General features: G+C 40.8%; 1 protein-coding gene across 6 annotated transcripts in view; it reads left to right on the top strand.

Moving 5' to 3' along the window:
• NR6A1 (nuclear receptor subfamily 6 group A member 1) overlaps positions 1–17,171 on the top strand; it is a 192,944-nt gene that overhangs the window by 126,961 nt on the left and 48,812 nt on the right. The window contains exon 1 of one of the 6 annotated variants that reach the window (XM_044992930.1): positions 12,638–12,762. The exons of the other annotated variants lie outside the window; for them this stretch is intronic. Within the exon in view, the coding sequence (XP_044848865.1) occupies positions 12,756–12,762 (7 nt within the window). The 5' untranslated portion in view covers positions 12,638–12,755. Of the gene's footprint in view, positions 1–12,637; positions 12,763–17,171 lie in introns of those variants that run through there. 6 annotated transcript variants of the gene reach the window in all.

Genomic DNA, 17,171 nt, shown 5'->3' with positions numbered 1-17,171 from the left:
GCTGTTTCCTTCCCTGCCCCCACAAGCGATGTGCTTTTTCATAACAAGTGTCACTTCAGTGGGCATCTATCCCATCTCTCTTTGTATCTCAAGCAGCTGATGAGTGGGTGACTGGACATCCCTGTTTGGTGCCATTACAGGATTTGCCTTTTTACTTGTTGATGGTCTCATCTCTCAGTGCAGCAGCCTTTGTCTCTCTTGGTTTGACTTTTGACTGAAGTTTGCAGGAAAGGGGCAGCTCTTGAAGATGCTGTAATTGCTGCTGTGCTATAGATGCTAACCTAAATGCTTGTTTTACTTACACAGCTGGCTCTTTGGGAGAAATTCTCAAGGGCTACATTAATAATAGACAGATCAACAGTAAAAATACCAGCAACAGCAGCAAGCCAAGTATAATTACTATGGTTGTGCTCAGATAAGTTAGTTACACAATAGACCCCAAAGTAACTCTTCCAGTTTTCTGTTTAGCAATTTAAAAAAATGGAAATTAACAAAATTCCCCTAGCAGCATCAAATGCAAAAGATGTTTTTTACTGGCTAACTCTTCTGCACTATTACATGTTTCGCGTGTTTTGACCAAAAATGGCTGCATTTCAGTTGTGGATAAAGTGATTTCTGTGTGTTTCTATATCCGTTTATACTTGTCATATGCTCCTTCAGGATGGAATATTCTGTAGCAAAGCATTATTAGTGCATGGTTAATTCCATAAGAATTTGCTCATTTAGCTACTCCAGTTGGGCCATGCTATGAAAACTAAATGCTTAAATTCATGTCTGAGGAATGTACAATTCAAATTCAGTCTTGGCTGCTTAGCATCTTAGCTTAGCTGGAAAAATGGAGCACTCTGCATGCATGTGCAAGCACAGAACATATGCTTTTTTAAAATCAGAGATGAGGATCTGGCTCAAAGACTTCAGAATGTCTTTTAGAATAACTTGAACCTACCCTGCCAGTTTTCTATTACTTCCTCTAATTACCAAGCATAGAGAGACAGAATACTAAACTTCAGAAATAAATCTCTAAAAACGTTGGTTTAGACTAAAGTCATGACGTTAAATAAAGCCCTTTTTATTAAGATTAGGAAAAGAACCGGATCGTCTGTTGATAGCAATGTAATCCTTGCAAATCTCTTTTCTTGTACTTACTCACTGAGGCAGTAAAACCATATACATCTCACTCCTAAAATTCCATTTGTTTTCTTCCTTTCCTTGAAAGGTAACCTGTCCAAACAGCACTTAACCTCACCTCTGCGTTTCTTCCTTCCTATGGAGATAGCTTCCTCTGTGTGTCCCTGATCAAACCAGGGGCACTGAAATACTTATCAGACCCCGCTAAATTGATTAAGAAGGAAGAGTCTTAATTTCATGTACATCAGATGGGTGTTTTTGCCAAGTTAATTAACTTAATTAATTCTCAATGCATTAAATAGTGAAAAGAGCAGATTAGTTACCAAGCTGGTGTTTAGTTAACATTCTTTATAGATCTTTCCAAGTTTTTGTAAACCAGTTTTTCAAATGTAAACAAAGGAATATGTCCATAAAGAATAGGGGAGAAGGGAGTTGTATATGGAAAATGGACACAATGTATATTTCATTGGAACTGAACTGTTTTCCAATGCATCAAATGAAAGCTGTAACCTCCCCAGTAATGTAGATGCGACCCTGTCAGGATCGGTGTCACTGAAACATGTTATCTGTGGATTTACGAACTCTTGTCTGACAGAATTGCAAATATTTTAGTATAATAAAGCACTCGTGCAAGTTGTAGATTAGGTTATAACTCCTCACTCTAACTCTACCGGAAATACCAGATGGATGGATACCGGACAGGATCCTTTTAAAAGGAATTGGCATATGATGCGCTCACCAGGTTAGCATACTTTTTAGATTTGAAAACAACTTGCTCTCCTTCAGGCCAACAAAAGCTGCTATAGTCTGATCCAAACGAGAGCAGTTTGTAATGCTCCACTTGCATGTCACTACGATCATATCCAGACAAGAATGGCTAGGGTTGTGGATCGGAGGCTGGAATGAATTATGGCCTTTGCCTTGAAGAGTACATGCCCCACACTTGCTTTTTTGTAATGTATGTTAATAGCTTACTACTCTTCTCCATATTTTTCTGTCATTCTACAATTTAGCAATCTGTTGCATTACTTTTTGGTTACAGAAGTTGCTCTTTATATTGGTTTTAATTGATTTTTGAGGTTTTTACTACACATTTTAGAGAATTAATTGGCAGGCTGTAACCCTCCATTTTTCAAACTCAGACCTTTCCATACAAATTTTCAATACCCTGGCAGGTAAGACTCAGTTGAAATAACACCAGGAAGCAATGCCTAAATTCTGCTTTGTCACCTACCAGGCCTAAAACACCAATGGTAGTCACACAGGTAAATAAATCCCTGCCCCATTGTACATTTGTCTTTACATAATTATCAGACTTTTAGGACAAATTTTTCCTTTGACTGTGTAGCATTCAGTAGCTGTTGCATTCTGTTTGTGTTTGGAAGGTGCCATGGACGTTTCCGAACCTCTGATTCTTGCCTTTATGTATCCATTGTTAGTGGACATATCTGCATTGGTAAAGAGATATAAAAGCAAAGAACCTGACATTTCTTTATATATAGTTTCATAGCTGTAAACAAAAGTATTTCAGTGTTTGGTTTGGCCCTGGCCATAGTTCCCCTGTTTTTTAAAAAGAAAGTTGAAGTGTGTGGAACAAATTCACATTTTAAGTTGCTTTAAACATTCAAATGTCCTCAGTGTTGTAATCCACAACCTCAACTCCATTCATTCCACAAAGGTGTTTGTGCCTCAGACAGAGGCTGCATAACAGTGTCGCATTGTTATGAAAATGAGCAAAGCTTCATTAGCACTGTGAAGGATTATGAAATGATTGGGGTTGGAGGAATTAGAGACCTGTTCAGTGGAGCTACCATGCTCCTAAAATAGGGGAGCTGTTTTGTTTTTAAGTGACGTTTTGACTATTAGGGTGTACTGGAGACTGAGACTTAAAAAAATCAACTGAGAAAGTTTAAAAACTGGTTATTGCACATGGCCTTTCTTACCCATTTTAATAGGTATAACTATTTCATAGTTGCTTGAATGTGGATTATTTAACATTAACCATTTTAAATACACTTTTACATAAGAGACAGGGACAGGTCTCAAAAAGCTGTTAGACAGTTCTCAAGAAGAGTGTGTAACTCTGAAATTACACATATAGGTGTTCGTGTTTAGCGCTCTCTGTATAGAATCAGTTTGCATTCAGTTCAGTGTTTTCTTTTTCATCTTGATTAATTTTTTTTACACAATCCAAGCCACTACAGACTTCATTCAAATAATACTGGATGTTGAAAACCTACCAACACCAGGGAAATTAAACTCCACATAAAACTTTTCCTGTCTTATTGAATGTACCAGTGAATTTTTTTGTGCTACAGTTAGTCATAATGTATCTTAATCGGACTTTAAATTCTATTTCTGAGTTGAGAAGAGTGTGTTGGTGACAGTCAAACTGCACAGCCATGTGAACAGCCCTTGAAATTAACACGCTTCTGGCCCCAAAAGACCGATAATGGGTAAACACACTAACAATAGTCAGATGTACTATAAGTACTATGTCTCTGAAGTTTCGTTCTTCATAATACCTTGCATTTTGGTACGTGAGCCGTGTTTAGAAGGATTTGGAAAGCTCAAAACCCTCCATATTCCATAAGTAGCCCACTGTATGATAACAGCATGCTCGCTGCACCCTACCAGTGTTTCCTTGTACTAATTCGATGCAGAATGAAGTACTCACATCAAATGAAAAAAAATACTGATCTAAAAACAATGAGGTTCCAACTCTTGGATATAGCGAGGCAGCTTCCTGGCTCTGGCTGACCTATAGGCCAGGCTGAATTAGTAGGTTATACTTGTAGACATGAGAAGCCTCAGTAGCCAAAAACATTAAAATTGACCATTTTGATAGCTCGGGTTGTTCACTTGAGCAGAGTCCGGTGAGGTAGTGAAATGCCCCATAACCCTCCCCCTATCTCTGAAAAGAATGGATTGGGCTGTTGGATATGCAGCATGCCTGTAGGTGCAGCACACTCCAGGTGTCTTCACTGGGAGGGAGAGATATACTTAGTCCTGCCTCAGTGCAGGGGACTGGACTAGATGACCTATTGAGGTCCCTTCGCGTCCTATGTTTCTATAATTCTATGATATGAAAATCTACATGTTCTCCAGGGCTCTGCTTCCCTGTCTTCCATCAAACTAAGTGCTGTCAGCCTTTTCCAGAGCAGGCAGGCAGGCAGATGGCTTGAGCTGGGATTATACTGATAGTCTGTGTGGTCTAGTTTTCAATGTTGCTAACACGTGTGATATTAATGAGTGTCAGGATTTGGGGCCCGTTTTGAGGGAATTGGGACTCTCAGTAGAAAACACTGGCAGGTTAGGAATTTTGCCTGAGTTGTCTGCAGCTCCCTCTTTGGCCACTAGACTGTTGTAGCCACCTGCAGCACCAGTGACCCAATAGCAGCTGCCAGGCCATATGTGCTAAGAGGTAGAGACCCGGAACAGGTATGATGCAGCAGAGGCAGATGCCCAGAGCTCAACAATAACTGCCTCACTACAGCACGGGAAAGGGGAATTAACGGAGGTAGGAGTCCAGGGGAAGCTCTGTGCTTTGCAGGCTGGAGACTAGAAGTCTGCTTGGGCCTGATTTTAAAGCTTGACCCAAACTCCACTACAGCACAGGAAGTCTGACCCTGACCAGAGCCTGAGAGTACCGTGGTTTTCATACCTGACCTGACCCCAATATTTATTCTGGTTGGATTGCAAAGGTCTCTAGTGGGTTGGGGGGCCAACTTGGCAACCAGCTTTATGCTGTGGCATGTCCCCCAGGCCTGCAGAAGGTCGCTGGGGAAGGCTGGGCCAGGACTCCAAATCATTGCATTGGCCATGCTGCCCTCTCTCTCTCTCTCTGCACCGACTGGACAGGAAGTAGCTGTGACAGCCTGCGCAGGCCAGCCTCCGATCCCTGCCCTGGGATAGGCTGGCCAGTGCCATTTGGTTTACCTGCCTGGTCATTACTGAGGCACACCCTGGGCCTCCTGCCCACTACCTGCCCTGGGATAAGCCTGGCTGCTCTGCTGTCCCCTCCTCCCCTACCCCTGCCATGGGACCATCTTGCTAATCCCCTGCAAACAGTTGCGGTTGAAGGGGGGCGTGGCGGTGGGTCCCACTGATGACTTGGGATATGAACCACATGGCAACGGCCAGCCCAACCAAGGCCTGAAATGGGGGCCCAGCTTGCTCCGTGCTCCGCTCCAGACCAGGCAGCTGCTTCCTGGCCACTCAATGGGGAAAGGGTACGGTTATTATAATGTGGATGTTAAGAGCCCTTGTCCGACGCACAGCAGCACCTGCAGGCCCAGGAAAGACACCACAGCATAAAACCAGCTGCCAAGTTGTCCTTCCTCAGAATTAGACCCTTGACTCCAACCTGTGCCCAAGAATGTAGAGTTCTTTTTATACTTGACCAGAGCCCCCTACTTGTAGTCAGGTCAGCTGAAGTTTAAAGGCTCTGCTGGGGACAGGAGCAGGTGCTGGAGTGGGGTTGGGGCAGTAGAGGCTCCAGAGCTTTCTAGGGCACTGAGTGAGCTGGAGAAGACTCTGGGCATGTGATGGTGGAAAAGGGGAGTAGGTGCTGAGGTCTGCATTGGTGCATGTGCGCATTGTGTATTTGTTTAAAGGTGAATTCTAAACATTTGTAACTGTTGTACATGCAACTGAGAATAAGTGAAGGTGTTACAAAACTAGGAGAGAGTTTTGGCCCAAGGGACACATCTGGGTATGGAAATTGTATGGCGGGCCATGAATGCTCCCGAAATAGGGGTTTGGGGTGCAGGAGGGAGTGAGGGCTCTGGCTGGGGGTGCAGGCTCTGGGGTGGGGCCAGAAATGAGGCATTCAGGGTGTGGGAGGGGGCTCTGGGCTGGGGCGGAGGGGGGGACAAGAGCTCCAGCTAGGGGTATGGGCTCTGGGGGTAGGGCTGGGGATGAGAGCTTGGGGGCGCAGAAGGGTGCTCCGGGTTGGGACCAAGGGGTTCAGAAGGAGGAAGGGGGGATCAGGGCTGGGGCAGGGGGTTGGGGCACGGGAGGGGATCGGGGTGTAGGCTCCAGGCGGTGCTTACCTCAAGCAGCTCCTGGAAGCAGAGGCGCGTCCCCCATCCGCCTCGTATGCAGAGCGGCTTGACGCGCTGCCCCGTCTTCAGGCACTGCTCCTGCAGATCCCGTTGGTCATTGTTCCTGGACAATGGGAGCTGCAGGGGCAGCATGCGGAGCCCCCTGGCTGCCCCTATGCATAGGAACCGGAGGGGGGGACATGCCACTGCTTCCGTGAGCCACGCAGAGCCACTGCACGTGCTGAGCGGGGCAAGCCCCCAGCTGGAGCACCGGAGCGGGGCAAACTGACGGGAGCTCGAGGGCTGGACTGAAACGTCTGAAGGGCGGGATGTGGCCCCTGGGCCATAGTGTGCCCACCCCTGAGATCCTTAAATATTCCTAAAATTGCCCCAAAAATCTTTTTTATGGTCATGGGGTAGGTGCTTACTCATCATTTTGGAGTTCTTCTCAGCTCCAAATTAAAGAGGCAGGAGCCTTGAATCTTTACCAGTTAAAAATATAAAGAGCTTTAAACAATCTGAATAAAAATAACTTCCCCTCAATTAATCGGTTTTATTTGAATGGTCATAAACCTGCTAGTTCTCCAGTCATCCTTAGAGTTTTCTTCCAAGAAAAATGGGTAGGTAAGAAACATCTATATTCTGTATTGTAAAAACCAAATAGGAAAAACCCTTCAAAACACACCATCACCCATCTTTCAGCCTACTTCATGATGTGCAAAGAAATGAAAAAGGTACAAATGCATTCATTTTTTGCAGGCTATCTTCTAATGCTCTGCACAACTGTCTCCACTTTCGTTTCCTCCTACAACTCTCAGGACCTGTGATCTGCCCAATCATCTCTTCTAACTTGTCCATACGGTGTCTTCTTCCACTACAGACTTAGGCCAGAAGGAAAATGCTGGGTCATCAGTATGAGGACAATCCTTGCAGACAGTATTGCCAATAGCCTGACTTACCCAGCACAGCTGCTTTTCCCTTCATCATTTGGTGGTAGTGTAAAGTTTTAATGACATAATATTGAGGATGGGGGGTACGTTTTCCCTTCCTGGTACACTCCTACTAGTCAGTTGCTACGCTCATGCCAAAGTCCGCCTGTATTTGCAGTGTGTCCTGTTGGTAAGGTGAGGGAGAAGCATGGTGAAAGTGGGGTGGGGTGGCTGCCTGAAGAAATCTTGGGTGGCTTTTTCTACCTATTGTCTTGTTGGAGGCCTTGCCAGCCTTCCCTAAATACCGGTAGTCATAGAACTCTGTTTTCCCCTGCCCTTCCCTTGCCTGCAGGTTATAGCTGTGCTGTCAAGACAATAAATCAATTGCTTGCAGATAGGATTGTACCCGGGCCAGTTTTGAACCAGCACATCTGGCTTTTGCTGTTATGAGCTGGTGTTGCTTTAAAATGTAAGCCATTGGTTATAGTATTGGGATTTTTGATTTGCATTGGATTTGTGTGACAATTTAGGAACCAGCCAGAACCTTTGCCCATTCACTAGCCCTGTTCTAATGGAACAAAACTCCCCTTCCTGTCTTCTCCTGCCCACTGTCCATCTACATTCCAGCCTCACGTTTTACAGAACAATTAGAGTCCTGCAATTTTTACGTGTTCTGAGGGTTCGATGTTGCCCAATGTGAGAGACATGCTGTTAGCAAACTGAGATCTGTGCATGCACAGAGGAAGTGGGTTGTGAGTACTTTGGAAGCCTTTATTGGCTGCCTCTTGGGCTAGTTACCCTTCCCTAGTCTTAGCTTGGCAGTTAGGGAGGTAGTTAAACTTGCTAAACTACCTTGGGAGGAATAGATGAGTAAGTGCAGAGTTCCACTTTTCCTGATCAAAGAAATATAGAAATTAGAGAGAAGAGAAAAAGACCCCACGGTCCCCCATTTCTCTGTTGCGGGACTGTTCACTCCAGGGCTATGTCCGGTGTGGTTCTAAATCTATTCCAGCTATGGTGTTTCCATGACTTCCTTTGGGAGACTGTATTCCATTAGTTAGGTTCATTGCAGAGCTTTGCGGTGTGGGGAATGTGTTTTTAAAGTCTTGGGATTGCTTTCCTGTCTGTCATTGACCTCTTGTCTTGCATGTTTCTATCACCACCTAACCATATTACCCTTTGTGCATTGTTTGTTGCTTACTCATCATCCAAACTGCTTGTTTTTTGGATGCTTCCTGATTTGGATAGCATGAATTCAGAGGTTTATAGTAGGGGCCCTCACCTATATGGCTGTGAAGTCTGGTCAAACTCAGAAATATATGTTTTGTAGGAATGTTTTACATTTCAATTTTTTTCATTCTGATTCAGAACAGAAACAAACGTTTTGTACATTTCTCATAAAACAGAATTTCCAAAATTTTGATTTAGAAATTTCAGTTTTTGAAATTCTCAAATTTTAGTTTTTAAAAAGTTTAAAATAAAATATTTCAATTACATTGTCACTAGAAGTCATGCATAATATACATGACTTCTACTGCAATGCTAAGAAATAATGTGAAAATAGTAAAAATAAAATAAAAATGAAAAAATATTTCTGAAACTACATTTCTGAATTGTGAAATGAAGATTTAGAATTCTTCCAAACAAAATTTTGGATTTTTCCCAGTGTTCATTTAAAAATCATTTTCATGGTGGATTTCTTATTGAAACACTCATTTAAAAAATGTTTTGATTTGGCATTTTTAGTCTGTTTCAAGGAACAAATTCTGTTCAGCATTACTCATTAGCAAAATAATTAAGGGCCAGTTTAATCCCACTTCCAGGTGTGATTGCAACAGCTTCCCTAATACTGGAGACACATGTATAAACTTCTTACACAACCTGGTCTATTGCTGCTTTTTACATAATGTCTTTTTTCTTTTCATATTCCTACTGAAATGCTGCTGTGACATATTCAAAGTTCCCACTCAGAATGTGCTTCTGAACAGAAGAAAGAAAAGCACACACCTTTTTTTCTTGGGGTTCAGTTTCCATATGCCATTACCTGCTGTTCTTTTCCTTTCTGCAGAGTCCCAAAACCTATTTATTTTTTCATGTTACTCTAGGTACAAAGCATTGAATCAGCTGTTGTGTGGTCACTGGTAAACGAATAGACTTTTATGCTAAAATGCCAAAGTCCTTTATGTTAAATCCAAGTCCCAGCTTCTTAAATAACCAATTTTCTGTTTTCAGGCTAATTTAAATTTTCAGTAGTACAAGATCTGATTGTGACAGTAGAGAAACTGTTTTGTAACGTACTCTTGAAAATGATTAACTGCTATAAATATAGAACATTCTTATTGGCACTGGATGGTTTCAGTGTTTATGAAATGGAGAAGCGGTAACTCTGGGCAGGTTTTGTGCAGCTCGGCCAATGGCTCTTCTAAGGCACTTCAGCTGAAAATACCATTTTAATTTGGTTACGTACATTGATTAAAAAACTTTGACTTGATTGTGATCGATTTAATCAATACGACTACATCAAAGAGACGTTACTTTGATTCAAAGAGTGAGAGTTCTGAAATAATTACAAGGGAATGAGATCAGTGACCTTCAGGCTACTTTCCTTCGCACAGTATCAGTGGTGAACGTCCCTGGCAAGGCAGGAACTGGAAGTCTTGTGAGCTCTAGTTACTAACAACTTCCTATTAAATATGAAATTGGGGGTTTTCCTGCTTCTCTCGGCTGCTCTTCAATCTTAATGTTAGCAAGCAGAATGGAAGAAGGGGCTGAGTCCATGTGTTTTAGCAGAGAGTGCTGTGTAGAACTGATACATTCTACAGAATGTAGATAGAGCCTTTGTCCATATGACTCAGTTTCTTACATAGGCTTGGGGCTGCAAATAACAGAGGGACATCACTGTGGAAAGTTCGCAACTATGGTCAAAAGAATCAAACAGAATATTAGTATGCATATGGAATGGGATGGTGAAAAATACAGAAAACTGTCATTGTATAAATCCTTGTTTGCACTCATCTGGAATACTGTGGTCAGTCCTGGCCACACCACCTCAAAAAGGCTATGGCAGAATTTAGAGAAGTTCAGAGACAGGCAACAAGAATGATTAGGCACCTGGAAAAACTTACATGAAGAGATTGAAAAGACTGGGAGTTTTTACTTCGGAAAAGAGACAAATAAGAGGGTGACATGATAAAATGTATATAAAATAATTAATGGTGCAGAGAAGGAAAGCAGAAAATTCAAAAGCGGTGAAAGGAAATGCATTTCCACACAATGCAAAATTAGGCTGTGGAACTCATAGCCTCAAAACCATCCTGTGACAAAGCCAAGAGTTCCGCAAGATTTAAAGAGTTGGACTTTTCTATGAATTAAAATACCTAGCGTCACAATAGTTCATGCTAGAATAGTTTGGAAAGGATCTAAAACATCATGCTGTAGGGTTTAAACCTATTTTTATCTATGAGGAATTAGGATGCAACTCTCATGAGGGGCAGGTGATCCTATATCTGCCTATTGCAGGGCTTCTTGCACCTTCCTTTGAAACATCTGGTACCTCTACAGTGGGAGACAGAAGGCTGGACTAGATGGACACCACATATCTGTTCCAGTCTGGGAATTCCTTGTTCTTTTTTTTATAAGTATATAAAGTGCACTGTGTTGTGTGCGGCTTTCCCTGCCCCAGGGCCGGCTTTAGGCCTATTCCACCAATTCCCCCGAATCGGGCCCCGTGCCTAAGAGGGCCCCGCGCCCAGTGAGAATCCCTTCCCTGGCTAGAGGCGCCTTTTTAATTTTTACTCACCTGGCGGCGCTCCGGGTCTTCAGCGGCACTTCAGCAGCGGGTCCTTCGCTTACTCTGGGTCTTCAGCGACACTTTGGCAGCGGGTCCTTCAGTGCCGCTGAAGACCTGGAGCGAGTGAAGGACCCACCGCCGAAGGCCACCAAAGACTCAGAGCACCACCCGGTGAGTACAAGCCACACGTGTTTTTTACATGTGTTTTTTTTTTTTTAAGTCATCCCTGCCAGGGCCCGTCGAAACTGTTGGAATTGGGCCCCGCACTTCCTAAAGCCGGCCCTGCCCTGCCCCCTGTGTTCTATACAACTTTGGGAAGTTTCTGTATTCTACCACCAAATCATCTGTGCTCCTGAGTTTTGGAGGAGATGATTTGTGGGTTAAGCATTAAGTTTAGAATAGTCAGACTCTGGAATCACAGGCTTAAATCCTGGCATGATCTATTCATGCCTCTTAAACTTCCGAGGTGGGTAACGAGCATTCCACAAAGTTTCCTGTGTTGTGGTTCCTTCAGAAGAGACCGTAAACCACCAGAGGGGTGTGTTCCTTGGGCACGTCCGTATTCACCCTAGGGTCCTTAACCAAAACTTTCCTCTCCCAATTTTGTACAGCATGCTGTTCGCTGGTTAACTACTTTGCTCCACCTCAGAGGTAGCTGCATTTCAATACTGTAAACACAAAGGTGTCTTTTAAAGGTAGCAGGTACAGATTAGGAATAACATTTGTTAATACTAGTATGGCAAGTATATTAAAAATGATAAAATAAAAAGTAAAAAACCAAGATCATCATTATATAATCTCTTATTTCAAGTTAAGGAAAGTTTTCCCAAGTGTTACCAGTCTGTTTTTCCTGCTGGTAATGAATACATAAAAAAGAGAATTTCCTAAGCATTCCAGTCATTCTCAGTGCAGGAAAAGGTCATTTAGAGCTGTCCTTAAGCTTTGAAACCCTGAAGGTTCTTTCATTGCGGTCTCAAAGGTGCATCCTGACAGCTCACAAAATAATCCACATTTCATAGAGACTTCACAAAGAATAATACATGAGGAAAACAGCTTTTGTGAATGGATATTAAGTTCTGATAACTTGCCTGGCTCTGAATGAAAGGAGCGGATAGATAACTTTTCAAGTTCTTTTGCTTTTACTTTTTTGCACTTCTATATTTTTCCCCATTGTAATAACATTTACAAAACCTTAATTCAGATTCCAGTTTATTGATGAATTCACTGTGCACTAATTGGGTGTTTTGGGAAGAAGTTACCTGTGGCTATATTGCAGCCTTTCCTTCCATGCTTGGTTTTCTGTCTGAGCTGCAGAGCCCCATCCTGTAAAATGATCTGGAGCTCCTGGCCCCATTGGTCAGGGAAAGTCACCAGTGATGGGGCTTAGCAAATATTTGCCATCCAATCACATGGCCACCTTGTGATAAATCACTGTCCCACCCTTTAATGAGGGTCCTGCTGGTGTGGAATGTTTCAGGAGGTGCCTTGTTTTGGCTTATCCAGAAAAAAGGCTAGGCTCTTGGGAGGGAGAAGGGGCTCTCTAACCTGAAGGTGATCTGAATCGGACCCTCCAGCTCCTGACGTGTTGTTGGGGTTTCAGAAGCTGTTTCATCTTGAATGCATTTTTATTTCAAGTTCTTGTTAACTGAATGTTGAAAGGCTCTTATCTGTGACATCACAGCTCATTAGCATAAAGATCCTGCCTGGCTTTCTCCAGTGCAATGTCAGGGAGATGGGCTGCTCTCTGTTGCATTGTTGACATGGCTCCCTAATCTGGAAGGCAGTGAGTGGCATGATGCTTTTCTAAAAGCTGCCGGGCTTCGGGGTGGGGTGGGGGAGCGAAGGAAGCAAGATTCATACTTTATGGAAGGTAATGTATGACGCTAAGATTGTGTTTTTCAGTGGATTGACATTTCTAACAAAAATATTTTAATAACTGACTTTTGTACATTGTCTTTTGTTTGGAGTAGTTTTGTGGAGGCCTGATTATTTTATCCTGGGTCTGTTGAGCTTTTAAGGACTGAGTTCAGAGGGTCTTTTTAGGTAATAATTAAATAGCCTTCAGGCCAGCAACAACATATTTTTTTCATTTTTCTCTTGGAAAGGCTTGCTATTGCCATTATCACAAATACAGATATAATGAATTCAGGAGAGTTTCTTTTCTTGATAACTGCAACTCCTGTGAGGCTTTTAGGCCTGGATCAGTCAGGTTTTATGTAATAAAATAGAATGCTTCTGTAAAGATGAGAAATGCTTTGGAATTATCACATCACTTAATCATGGCTTTTTAATTAGATATAATCAGTTCACATATTACATCTCCACGATGTTGGGGCGAAGGGATGTTTTGAGCTAATGTCACCCTACTAGTTTTCAGAGATGTGTGAGGCAGCATTGTTAACTGAAGAAAATAAGGCTATCAGTTCCACTTAGATAACCTTTGGTAATAAACGGAGTCCATGCAAGTTGTGACCTTAGGGCTTGAACTTTCTAATCACATGACCAGCTTGTAAACTGACCTGTGAGGATGACTGTTGTATCCAAAGCTTAGAGAGAAATTGGCAATAAGGATCGTGAGGTTTCACCATCAGGCTGGTGACTGTTTTGTAATATATTTCTTCATGGCTGCTACAGAACTCCTCAGCAAACTTGGAGAAGTATGAAATGGATACATGGGAAGGTAAAGGAGTTGGTTCATAACTTTGGGAGCACTATCTCAGAGTTAGGGAAATATTATGAAGGTTTATAGCAAACAGTAGCCTCAAGGGGAGGAGAGTTAGCAAGAGCAGGCAACTGCTTTTTGTGTGCAGTTTGAAGACTGCCACTAAGGTTTGTTGCAGAGAGTTGTTTTCATTATTTAAAAAAACCCACACTTTTAAAAAGTGTAGATTTAATGCTTTTTATGTTTTACACACAAATCTTAAATGCTTAATTGAATTGCAGATTATTTTTTTTAAATTGTATTCTATTTGTTCTGTGACTTAATTTGTTTATATTTTAAATTCCCTAATCCATTTGACCATCTGGAAAAGCTTTATGTAGTATTGTTAATTATTGATAGTATCAGGGTTATGTGCACTCTTGATAAGTTTCATCTCTCCTGGGACTAATACTAGTTTACAGATATTTTACAGCTTTTTCTATGCTTAAAACCACTGGCAGTGTCTCCACTGATTAGTCTCTTTTAAATAGATTTTAGTCTTACTTTAAAAAAAAGGTACTTTGTATTAGAATAGTGTATTTGTTTTTTAAAATCATTGTGACTGAAGTTCCTCTGGGTTTTTAATCTTTTCACCTTTTAATTCTTTATCACACTAGCAAATTACACCTTTAGGTAACAGACTGCACCCATGAGAAATGTTTCCCATGGGCCTTTGCCAGTTTTTTGTTTCACTGTTTCAGAATTTCTAAACCTAAAGAAATGTTGTCTGTCAAATTTTAGTCCAAAACATAACCTTCTACTGAATTGCCACTGAGTGCTCTTGAAAAAAGTTTAAAGACTTTATCAGGACAGAGAAATTGCTTAGTTAGTAAATCTGATGAAAGGAGTAAACAGTGTAAAACATCTACTAATGGAAAATATGTTACTTTGAATCTTGTGGGTATTATAACATCTGCAAAATACAGCTCCACCATCAAAAGGTGAAGCACATGTCTCTGTCATTTTGGCAAATTTCACAAGAATTCTAGGGGCTAGCATTTGTTCGAATCTCTTTGTAAAACATTTGGCTCTGATCAGTGTTCTAATTGTATTTATATAAAATTAAATGTTAAACATGTCTTTTAACTTAAGATAAATGTGCTATGAGTCACTGAAGATCCTGTAGAACTCTTATGGATGACGTTTTGGAGCAGTGTACTCATTCCTGCTCTGAATGTTCTTTTTGCTTTGCAGGTGAATTGTGTATAGTTTGTTTAGAATTTGCACTGTTTACCAATAATGTTTGGTGCATATATTTACTTGATATATTGAGTGGTCTGATCAAATGAAACTGCAGGATAAATGGTTTCCTCACTTGTGTGTGCAACAGCTGTGTGAGAGGGTAAGGCAGCTAATGAGAGCCAGCACTCAAGAAATTGCCTTTTATAGATTAGTTTTTGATCTGCTGATGGTGAACAATCCTTGGGCTTTGGAAGAGAAAGTTGTTGTGTTTTTATATCAAATACACTATCTGCACTTTATTAAAAAAAAAAAAAAAAGAAGCCAGCAGAGATTCCTTTGTCCTCTTTATTTTTTGATACCATACGATCAGAGGATATAATCTTTCCTCTGAAGAAACAAAAGCAATATGATATGGCATCATTTTTGGTTTGATTGGTTTCTAATAACTGGAGAAAATTAACAAAATTGCAGTGGCAAAGAAATGGTATTTTCCTTTTATGTTTTTCTTTAAATATTCTAACCGATGCCTCTGAAATTAAGACTAAATTCTGTATTTTTGTAAGACTAACACTTTTTACAGTAAAGTATTAGATTGTAAATGGTCTTTTTTAAGACTTTAGGGGCCCTGCCCATTTAAATTAACCTCTATCACAGCTGGGCATACAAATGTTTTTGTTTTAGTTCACAGAGGGTTAATTCTATTCAGGCTTTCACTATGGCAGGCCTGATCCATAGAGCAACACAATCTGGTCTTTCAGCCCTGTCAGTCGCTAGGCAGGAAGTCTTATTTCTTAAGCTATCCTTCAGAATGGGGGGTTGGGAATCTCCAGCATCTGTAAAGATCAATAACAGGGTATGAGAGACAGACCTTGGTCCATTGTGCACCCTTTTAAGATAGATGCATTCTTCACATACTGAGCCTTTCTTGGGAAGAGCAAAAAATTTATTTAAGAAAAAAGCCATGTGTTAATTGATTTTCAATTTAAATATAGCCCTCTTAAGCAAATTTATTTATTTTGGGGTGTAATTAAAGCTTTGTAATCTTATTTGAACAATGCAACAATTTAGAGTTATGGGAAGGGAATTATTCTAATCCTAGAAATTTTGAGTTTACCAGGAATTCCTTTTTCTTGATACTAATGTTTTGACTATAAAATGTAATTGTTTTGAGCCCAAATAAGGCATTTGTGAAGACAAGCAAAAGAAGAAGAAAAAAAATCTTTCCTTGATGACTTGTTGGTGTTTGAGACATCGCTGATGGTGTGAAGGGAGCAAGATTTTGTTAAGATTTAGGTAACACATGTGTGAGATCTCTCCCCCAAACAGCTGTTATTGGCTCTTGAAATTTAAACATGGCTAAACAAATACTTGAGGGTGCGCTATTTTGAGATTAGTTTAAACCAGAAGTAGAGAAAATATGTAGTTAAAAATGTGCTAAATCTGTTTATAAATTGTGATTTTAAGGTGCGTCATGTCTGTAATCTTTATAGATACAAGCCTCCATAATTAGAAAATTGCATTCACAGTAAATTGTACTGTATAAACAAGATGTCTTGAAACTGGTTACTTTGTATATTTTCCCTCTTTCATTCCAGTAAAATGCTTCATTGGATCGCTTTCTGGTTTGGGTACTTAGGGAGGAGGGTCAGTTCTTTCCCTTGCTCTCAGAGATCAGGTTTTTGTGCCTGCCATACTGTGAAGCACTAATTGTCACTGATATAAGGTAATTGTGTAGACTCTAGTTTTTATTTCCAAGCTAAATCCTTTGTAGTGGCTGGGGAGAGGTTTTTGTAACCAAACTACAAAACCAAAAGTAAATATCTAAAGAATACTCTTTAGAGAAAACTAAAAAATTAGATACTTTTGAACAGCAAATAAGAAAACTATGCTTGGACAATAACAGCATCCAGATTTTTCTCCTGGAATGCTATGGTACTGACATGCTGGGAAAACAAAAACAAGCCATACATATTCTTTGTAGCCCATATGAAACTTTTATTCATGTGAATAATACAGGTCACAGGTAATAATAAAACAAGGTGCACTTGCTTATTGATGAACATGTGACTTACTAAAAAATACCACATTTTGTATCTTGTTCACATTTATGATTTCCTTATACACATACATCTGAGTTACTTTTTATGCTTATATACATGTATCAGCATTTTCTTTGGCCATTCTAAGATTAGCTTCAATAAAAAATCATCCACAGTGCTGTCTGATCTTACTAGGAAAAACAACTATTAAGAAATGTAATAAGAATATCTTAGAAGATACTGATTCCATTGGTTCTGCAGTTTGCATTATAAAAAGCTAAGCAAGTTGAGGTTCCTTCTGCTTTCTCACACTGTCTTATATGACACCTATGTAAAACATATAATATTGTTGTAGAA

This window comes from Mauremys mutica, chromosome 18 (assembly GCF_020497125.1).
Source record: "Mauremys mutica isolate MM-2020 ecotype Southern chromosome 18, ASM2049712v1, whole genome shotgun sequence".
In the NCBI taxonomy this organism is placed as follows: Eukaryota; Metazoa; Chordata; order Testudines; family Geoemydidae; genus Mauremys; species Mauremys mutica.
Note: the sequence above shows the minus strand (reverse complement) of the source record. Positions and strands in the feature narration are given on the sequence as shown.